The 9,662-nt window shown below is 34.8% G+C and overlaps 2 protein-coding genes across 2 annotated transcripts; both read right to left on the bottom strand.

The window, feature by feature from the left end:
- Positions 1-2,052: 2,052 nt before the first annotated feature.
- Positions 2,053-3,626, bottom strand: LOC121731193. The gene is made up of 4 exons (XM_042120548.1): positions 3,615-3,626; positions 2,799-3,517; positions 2,481-2,655; positions 2,053-2,141 (listed from the first exon to the last, which is right to left on the bottom strand). The coding sequence occupies exons 1-4, from the start codon at positions 3,624-3,626 to the stop codon at positions 2,067-2,069; spliced, it is 981 nt and encodes a 326-aa protein (XP_041976482.1). The 3' UTR covers positions 2,053-2,066.
- A 3,454-nt stretch (positions 3,627-7,080) lies between these two features.
- LOC121731191 (protein PRRC2C-like) lies at positions 7,081-8,656 on the bottom strand. The gene is made up of 4 exons (XM_042120547.1): positions 8,645-8,656; positions 7,841-8,553; positions 7,464-7,638; positions 7,081-7,158 (listed from the first exon to the last, which is right to left on the bottom strand). Exons 1-4 carry the CDS (start codon positions 8,654-8,656, stop codon positions 7,081-7,083), a joined length of 978 nt encoding a protein of 325 aa, XP_041976481.1.
- Positions 8,657-9,662: the final 1,006 nt, after the last annotated feature.

The raw sequence follows: 9,662 nt of genomic DNA, 5'->3' as shown, positions 1-9,662 counted from the left end.
CGGAACCCTTTGTGCGCGCGTGCAACTCACACTTGGCCGATTATTTATATTAAGTTCATTTAACAATTATTTAATTTGCATCTTACAAAATTAAAAACTTAATATTCGTGTAACGTATTATGTGTAATTAATCAAATATGGTCAAATATGGGCACGGTCAGATAACATATGTAATTGTCTCTAAACTACAATGTTTTTGCTAAATTAGTCAGCTAGGTGATTTAATAATAATATGTATTTTTGTGTTATTTTGGGTCAATTAAAACACTTGTTAACTTAATATATTAAAAAGTAAAGATTTCACAATTCTTAACACTTCAGTATTTTGGGCAAACCAAAACCTTTTCTATAAAATACACTACTTAACCCTCAAGTAACATCGTGATTTTTTGTTACATAACTAACATCGTGGGGTAAAATTTTACCCCACATAGGAACTTGAAAAAATGATATAATGGTTAAAAAAACTACTATATTTTTGATCAATTTACATTAGACTAGCATATATAATAAATCTATAAATAAACAAAAACAACTATAAATAAACAAAAATTTGTTTTTCTAATTATGGAAAAAATACACTTTTTAACGGTTTTTACATTTGGCTTGTAATCACTCTTCTACAAAATTCTTAATTATAATAGTAAGAACGGTATAGCTTGACTTTCTTAAATATATTTGAGTTGGCTAATGCAGAATAACTAATGAAAATTCAATGATAATTCTTGTAATGAAATAAACAGAAAAAAATATCAGATCTAATTTTCTGCAACAAAAATGTTGCAAAATTTGCACGTTTCAGTGTCAATTTCATGATTTCTGCGGTCATATGGCGCGTCTTCTAAAGAACACTAAAATTGGCCATGAAATCCCTTAAATATTGATTTTCTTTAAAAACTTCGTCTTCTAGAATGTTATCAACTAATTTGTTAGATAAAAAAATATTCATATGGCCTTAGTTATATAAATATAGACAAAACGAATATTTGGGAAAGTAAAAAAACTACATACGTAGTGAACATCGTGCGGTAAACTTACCCCTGGATAGGTCTGCACAGCTCAAACGGATATCTTTTCGCCTACTACGAGTCCACTACCCTTTAAAATGTGCGCTATACTAAGAATACTTAAAAGGCATTAAATGTAATTTCAATAGAAAATATATGATTGCAGTTTTTATGCGAGTGCAAGTGGGGTAAAAATTTACCCCACGATGTTACTTAAGGGCTAAACCATTTTAAAAACCTTATCTTTTTTGGGGATATAGCTATTTTATGCGAAGTTTCTGAGTGAATAATTAATTAATTGATGAATAAAGTTAAAAGTTAATGTGGTCCATCAAGTCGAAGTTCGTCGACCTCATTATAATATATTTTGTTGCTATAAATACTATATATACACATAATATTTTCGTAACACGGTGGGTAAGCGTTTTTTAACCGTCAATAATATTTTTTTTTTGTAAACAATATTTTATGCATAGCAGCGCTATAAAATCTTAAAATTCTTTGGAAAAAAAATCTTATTTCAATGAAATGCAATGTCTGAAAAAAAATGTTAATGCTGAACCCAAATCAGATGAGTATCAAACGACTATAAGCACAAAAGATAATATATGGTTCTGTCTACTCTGCTATAAATAATTAAATGACATGGTAAATTTACCAGAAAAGTATTTTATTTATTATCTTGTGAAGTGAGTTATATTATGCATTTGAGATAAACAAAATCTGTAGCTAATTAATGTATAACCTATGTAACGTTAAAGTTATTAATTTATGTTAATAATAATTAATATAATATTGTGTCTAACTCTAGCAATTTTTATTGTTACTTCTTTGAGTTGTTCTATGTATAGGGAATATTATTGGTTTGTTAAGATATCAGGTAATAATGAAACGAATTAAGGAATTAAGTAAATACTATCATTTATTTCACTCTTCACGATGGTAAAATTGAACTGAACATTTCACAAACACGATGCAAAAAGTTCGAGAGATTGATCGTATGTCGAACTTTATGAAAGTGTTAAAAATTCATTCGGAGTGATTAAATTATTTCATAATTTAGTGAGATACATGAAGGTTTCTTGAAGCCAAGTACTCCAGGGCGCGGGCGAGCTGAGGGTGGATTTGTGGGCCCTGAAAAAGATAAAAAATAAAATTTATTAATAATAATTATTAACAATCAATTGTGACCGACTAGATAGAATTCATTCAACATAATATTATAATATTGCATAAAAGTATAATCGTATATGAAATAAAATAATTACACTTATAAAGGATTTTAAAAATTTACCTAAACTTAACCCATCAATCTCCAAGCGGCACCCGGCTGTCGCATTGGCAACAATTGAAAATCTATTGTGTCTGCTATTCCCACGATCAAGGTATTAAAAAACAGTTTCCTTGGTAATCCTAATTTTGTCAACATGCAGGTACTGTTAGAGGTAGAGACTAAAGTCAAGTTCTACTTACAGTTGGGCGGTATCCAAACTCGTCAGCGACGTAGGACATGGAGATCTGTTGGCCCTCAGGGCTCGTCCAGCCGAAAGATCCCTGAGCTACTACTGGGGAGACCTGTTCCTCGCCGTTGTAGAAGGAGCGGTGGGAGCCTGATTCCTGGGCGTAGATGCCGTTGTTGGTCTCGTAGCTGAAAATAATTAGTACATGACATAGTGAAAACAGGAAAAATGTTGGTAAAAATTATAAAATAGTATTTAAAGATTACCTTTATTCGTAATTCATGTTATCTTTTAATAGAAGGCTTAGATATGTCATTAAAATTTTACTCACGAGTATTGGAAATCTCCGTCGTTGTTGATTTGGTTGCTGTATTTCAGGGTTTCGGCAGCACCGGCGTCACCGGCCCATCTGGCAGCGGGGACGGCCGTCTTGGCTGTAGGGTAGAATTGAGCGACGGGAGCCACTGGGGTAACCGAGACGACTGGGGCTACGGGAGCCACTTGCACGGCGGGAGCGACGCGAGCAGCGGAGGCAATGGACACTACTGGGGCCTCGAATTTGGAAACAGATGCGGAGAGAGAAGCCTGTGTTGGGGCAGCTGGTAATTCAGCCTTGGCAGATGGCCATGAAGCACGAGATGACCAGGTTGGCTGAGAAGCGCGAGCGGGGAGAGCAGATCTGGAGGGGAAGGCTGACACGACGGCGGGTTTAGCGGCCCCGATTGACACTGAGCGGGAAGGGACTGCGGGGATGTTGAACACGGGCTTGGGTGTGCTGGAGGAGAAGTAGACAGTGGAGCGAGCGGGAGCGGCGGTCACCGGCACGGGGGTGGAGCTCACGAACTGGCTGGGGTAGGGTGTGGAGCTCACGAACTGGCTGGGGTAGGGGGTGGAGCTCACGTAGGGCTTGTAGGGGTTGTTCTGGTACTGCTGGTAACGGTATGGCTTGTACTGGTTGTACTTGTTGTTGTTTTGCTTCTCAGGAATGTACTGGCCATTGTTGTATTCTGCGGCAGCGGCGACGGCCAGCACGCATGCCAAAATAACTGCCTGTAATGAGAAAATAACAAAGTAAATTTTTGACCCTTTTAGAAATATCAGTTATGTTGACAGTTTTGATTATGTTTTCTAAAAGAATAATACTCACGGAGTACTTCATATTGGCTATGGCTCGGTCGAGGTATGAGTTCGATTGCTGGCAAAAAATTCGCGCAAGCTTATATATTAGAAGAATAACCGCCCACTAAACGGTAATAGGTACAGAACTAGTTATCCCACAATACCTAAGCCCATTAACGTAACTGTCATCATAAAAATTGTCGGAGATCCAGTTCGAAGTATGATCTCAATAAAAGTCCACGGATTGGACACTCTAGATTTCGCAATGTGGAAACTAAAAAAATAGTGGAAAATAAATTAAAAGGTCATTGACACTGTGATTTCCTCCGATGAGTCACTCATCTAATAAAATGTCAATTGTTAAATGTTAGATTTTATGTATATTTTTTTCAAAGTCGTCTCTATTGTTTTGTGATGGAAGTGTTTGCAAATATTATTTGTGGTGAAAATAATTATTAGCTAAGGTGTTTCTTTAAATATTATTTAGTTCAATTCGCACTTGGCCAATTTTTTTGTTCGGTTAATTTAATAGTTAAAATTTAAGACCAAGTATAAAATTTTTAAACTTATAACTTTAAAAAAAATCGAACTTAAATCTACAACTTCTTCGATTACATTTTTGGAACTCATACAATTTAACAGAATTAATGGTACCTTTCAGTAGTACATTTTTTTTTTTTTTGCTTTTTAAAATATTATAATAATTTCATTTTATTCATTAATTTGTTTCTATACAACAAAAAATTATGTAAATGTTGTAAGTAAAAATCGAAGTAAAGTATAATAATAAAAAAATTTGTTACCAATAATTACCAAATTATTTTTTTATAAATTTTAATTTGGTAATTATTGGTAACAAAATTTTTCATATAATATTATACTTTGCTTAGATTTTTTTCTTTGTAATTTTTTACAAAACATTATGTTGCATTTTGTTTCTGTCAAATACTTGAATTAATTATGAGCATAATTATTCCTTTTCCAATAGAACAAAAACTTCTGTAATACCTGGATCATGGGAATTGCAGACACAATAGATTTTCAATTGTTTTCAATTGTTGTTATGCGACAGCTGGGTGCCGCTTGAGGATTGATGGGTTAAGAGAAACTTTAAAAACAAAGTTAATTTTAATCAGGTTAAGTAAGTATTATATTAATTTGTTATTATTATCATTATAAGGTAATTGTGGTTCAAGTGTTTTATGGAATAGCAGATCTATTTTTGATATAAAATTGAAATGTGTGACGTACCTAGAATAGATACACTGCATAATTTCTAATATTCTTATTTAATATACATGTTTAGATGTACCAAATTCACAGATCCACAATAGGATAATATGGAATGAATAACTAACTTAACTAAGTACTACTCACCAAAAGCCGGAGTAAGTAGTAGATGATATCAGTTATAAAAAAAATATACTTTATTTATTATTAACAATAATTATAGTTTTTATAAAACTGGAACCAGAATATAATATAAGTGTACTAGCTGACCCTGCAAACGTTGTTTTGCTATATAAATTATAATTTTTAGTATCAATAATATGAAAAGTAGAAAAAACCTATTCTCAGGCCTAACGAATGTACATTACAAAATTTCATTAAATCGGTTGAGCCGTTTTGGAGGAGTTCGCGCACAAACACTGTGACACGATTTTCTTAATATTAGATAGTGGTTATCACATAATATTTTAAGATCGCTTTATTTAGATACCGTACGTATCTAAACGTTTAAAAATAATTATTGGTTATTTGTTTTTATTATAATAAAATTCATAATAAATAATAATAATATGTATAATATATTATTAAAATATTGATACAATAATAATAATAAGCACAATATTTAAGTGCATTTTTATATAAAACAACTAGCTATTATTGATGATATTAGATATATTATATTTTCTATGCTTATAATATTTTATCCACCAGCTTAAAGTTCGCTGACCTCTTAAATATAATACGACTCTCGATGATCCCAAATTAATAACATTTGACCTTCTAAGTGTGTTAATTAATAGGAATGCGCAGTAAATATGATTTTTTAAAGCCGGTTTCCGTTTTAGTTTTCAAAACGTTACTTTTAATTTTTTGCAAAAAAACAGGTTTCTTGCTTATCCCATTTTTTTCAGGAAACTACCATTTAACTTCAAAACGGCTGGTAAGTATTTCCATGAAGTTTTCTGGTTATTATAAATTAAATTGTTTTTTTACATTATAGACATAGGCCACATACAATAGGCATTGTCTTAACTCTTTAAAATTTAAATCATTACGTCCGTCTGATTTAGGGCGTAGTATGTACGGCGATAAGCAACTAACTTAGGCCCGATTCGACCAAACTTGAAGTTACACGAGTGTGACTATACTGAGAATAATTTTACTCCTTCAATTTACTCCAGGATATCTTTGTTTGCGTTTTACCAAGTTACTCGAAGAGTATGAAATAAAATGACAATTATAGTTCACAATGACACCGTCCGTGACAGTTGAACCCTGTTGTGCAACTATTCTCAGTTTAATATTTACTCCACCAAAATAGCCCGTATAAATATTTACTCCCGAGTAATAACCTTATTCTTGGATTACAAGTTGAAAAAACGCAAAACCAGCTTACTTTTAGATTAGGAGACAGTTATACTCGAGTAAAATTTTACTCTCGTTTGGTCGAATCCGCCCTTAACATATTAAGTTAGTTGCTTATCGCCGTACTTAGAGACATTTAACTATGACTAACCTTCAATTTAATGAGGAGTTTGACAGATAATGTATGGGGCTTATGTCAAAATTTTGAATTAATTACATTTTACTAATTAATGTTTCACTCTGAGTGCGGCAGTTAGAGTCAGAAGTCATAAATTGTTTAAAATAATACGTAAAACAAAATTGTTTCTATTATTTACCATATTGTTAAGTAATAGAGCTCTTAAAAAATACTTTTTTTTTCATTTATTTCTAATTATTGTAATTTTTTACCATATTGTTAATGGTAAAAAATTACAATAATTAGAAATAAATGAAAAAAAAAAGTATTTTTTAAGAGCTCTCAAATCAGCAAAACATTAAAACTATTACGTTGATTGTAGAAATGACTAGCTGTCCCGGCAACTTTGTTTTGCCATTATATGATTTTCCCTGTTTTCCTGCTTTTCTCTTGAAGTTTTTTCTGATTTTTTTTCTACAGAGCTCACGGAGCCCGAGACCTTTCCAATGAATGCAAAACCGTGGAAATCGGTTCATGCGTTCTTGAGAGAGCGTCAGGGAGGAAAACCTGACTTATTTTTATATATTAAATTGTCGTTGTTGATAAAAAAATGTAAAAATGGGTACGGTATATAAGTAAAAATAAATTTAGCTTTTATGACCTTTTATTCATGTCATTTTTCTTTATTTCACAGTCATAATATAACCCATTTGACAAACATTCAAAAAGTTCTAGAGATGGTTGCGAACTTTATGTGAGTAAGTTTTGAGCCGGATTTGTTTTAAGCCTGGAGGTTTCTTGAAGCAATGTACGCCAAGGCACGTGCGATCTGTGGTGGCACTTCAGGAATAGCTGAGCCCTGAAAAAATACAATTCAAAACTCTTTATCTACACACAAGACAAGAAAAATAATTTAAAACAATAGATACTCTAAAAGTGACTGCAAAAAGATTGCTATGATTAGATTTGCCTGGAGTGCCTGAATTGCCTGGAGGATACGGTCTATTTTGTGTCTAGGTAAGACTCAAAATAGACCGTATTTTAAAGGATTTATACTGATGTTAATTTTTGCCAAGTAATATACAGTAAAGAAATGAATTTCGATCATTTCTCGGACACTTTATGAATTTTAATGAAGTGTTTATTAAGGAAAAAATTACTTACAGTTGGGTGGTATCCGGACTCGTCAGCGACGTAGGAGATGGTGATCTGTTGACCCTCGGGGCTGGTCCAGCCGAAGGAACCCTGGGCTACGATGGGGGCAACCTGGTCTTCACCGGAGTAGAAAGAGCGGGGAGAGCCCTGTTCCTCGGCGACGATGCCGTTGTTGGTCTCGTATCTGTAGACAGAAAATAAATACCTCATTAATTGGTGTGCAATGTAAATAAAATTATTATATAGTAAGTGGTAGTAATGATCAATGAATTTCTCCTATAAAGGTAAAGAGATAGAAGATAATTATTTAGATATTATTGATGTCATATCGAGTTTTTTTAACGTTAAACGTTAAATTATAATGATAAAATATCAATAATACTTACGAGTATTGGAAAGCTCCGTCAGAGTTGATTTGGTTGCTGTATCTCAGGGTCTCAGCAGCACGGGCGTCACCGGCCCATCTGGCAGTGGGAAGGGCGATTTTGGCCTGTTGGTAGACTTGAGCGACGGGAGCTACTGGAGTAACTGAGATGACTGGGGCTGCGGGAGCTACTTGCGCGGCGGGGTAAAAGCGGGCAGCGGGAACAACGGACACAACTGGAGCTTCGACTTCAGCGACAGCTGGGGCCACAGAGGGAGAGACAGAAGCGTAAATAGGAGCTTGGGTCGAGGAAACTGGAAGTTCGGGTTTGACGGATTCAGAGGAAGCCGATGGCCATGAAGCACGGGAAGACCAAGCGGGGGCAGCAGACTCAACGCTGGGGGTAGGGGCCTCAACTGATACGGAACGCGCAGGGATGGCGGGGATGTTGAACACGGGCTTGGGTGTGCTGGATGAGTAGTAGATAGTGGAGCGAGCTGGGGCGGCGGTCACCGGCACGGAGGTGGAGCTCACGAACTGGCTAGGGTAGGGGGTGGAGCTCACGAATTGGCTGGGGTAGGGGGTGGAGCTCACGTAGGCGTTGTTCTGGTATTGCTGGTAGCGGGATGGACGGTATTGGTTGTATCTGTTGTTGTTCTGCTTCTCAGGAATGTATTGGCCATTGTTGTATTCTGCGGCGGCGGCAACGGCCAGCACGCATGCCAAAACAACTGCCTGTAAAAGGATGTAATTCTTACGTTAGTTAAAACAATCAATTGAATTATCAACATACTCGTATTACTTTTTACGAAAGTAAATTACTTACGGAGTACTTCATGTTGGCTATGGTTCGTTCGAGGTAAGAGTCCGAATGCTGGTGAAAAGTCTACGCATGCTTTTATATTAGAAGAATATCCTCCTACAAAAACAGTACAGGTTCGGAACTAGTTATTCCAAAATAACCCATTAACGCAACTGTCAATATAAAAATCGGCGAAAAATTCCAGTTCGGTGTTCACTTCTAATAAAAGTCCACGTTACTATCTTAGAAATTTTGCTCTTCATTTAAGCAACAATTTTTCAAATTAATGATATTATATATTTTTTTAATTAATTTTAAAAGCATAATATATTATACTCTAAAGGCAGATAAATCATTATAAATGATGCGTATAAAAAAAAACTATTTTTTTAATTATGAATTAAGATAGTAGTTTCAAAAATCTTGTAAGTACAATTAACACATCGGTAAATGTTGATACCAATCGCTTGTTTCTAGACCGCATAGACCTTGAACTTCACCTTTGCCTAGCCCAGAAGTGAACTTGCTTAGAGGCAATTAATTTCCTATGACATTTTTGGATTAGTCATTTCTCGGTGCACTTACAGAATTAATAAATGGATTTTGATCATGCAAGGCTTCATGTGGTTCGGCTATAAATATGTACGTACTTCAAATAGATAATAAAACGAAGGTTTAAGGAGAAGGCTTAAGTTACGTGTTACGTTTAATTTAACGTCTTTTTAAGTATTTAAGTTACTTAAATTGGCGAATAAGTATAGGAATTTTGATTAAGATCTTTATGATTGTATAATGTTGCTGTTTGTCTCGATGGAATTTTTCAGTTTTTTTTTTTTTAATGAAATAAAGGGGGCAAACGAGCAAACGGGTCACCTGATGGAAAGCAACTTCCGTCGCCCATGGACACTCGCAGCATCAGAAGAGCTGCAAGTGCGTTGCCGGCCCTTTAAGAGGGAACAGGGTAATAGGGGAGGGTATGGAAGGAAAGGGAAGGGAATAGGGGAGGGCAGAGAAGGGAAGGGAAGGGAATAGGGGTGGGTAG

Source organism: Aricia agestis, chromosome 10 (assembly GCF_905147365.1).
Source record: "Aricia agestis chromosome 10, ilAriAges1.1, whole genome shotgun sequence".
In the NCBI taxonomy this organism is placed as follows: Eukaryota; Metazoa; Arthropoda; class Insecta; order Lepidoptera; family Lycaenidae; genus Aricia; species Aricia agestis.
The sequence above is the reverse complement of the archived record's forward strand: the minus strand, read 5'-3'. Positions and strand labels throughout refer to the sequence as shown.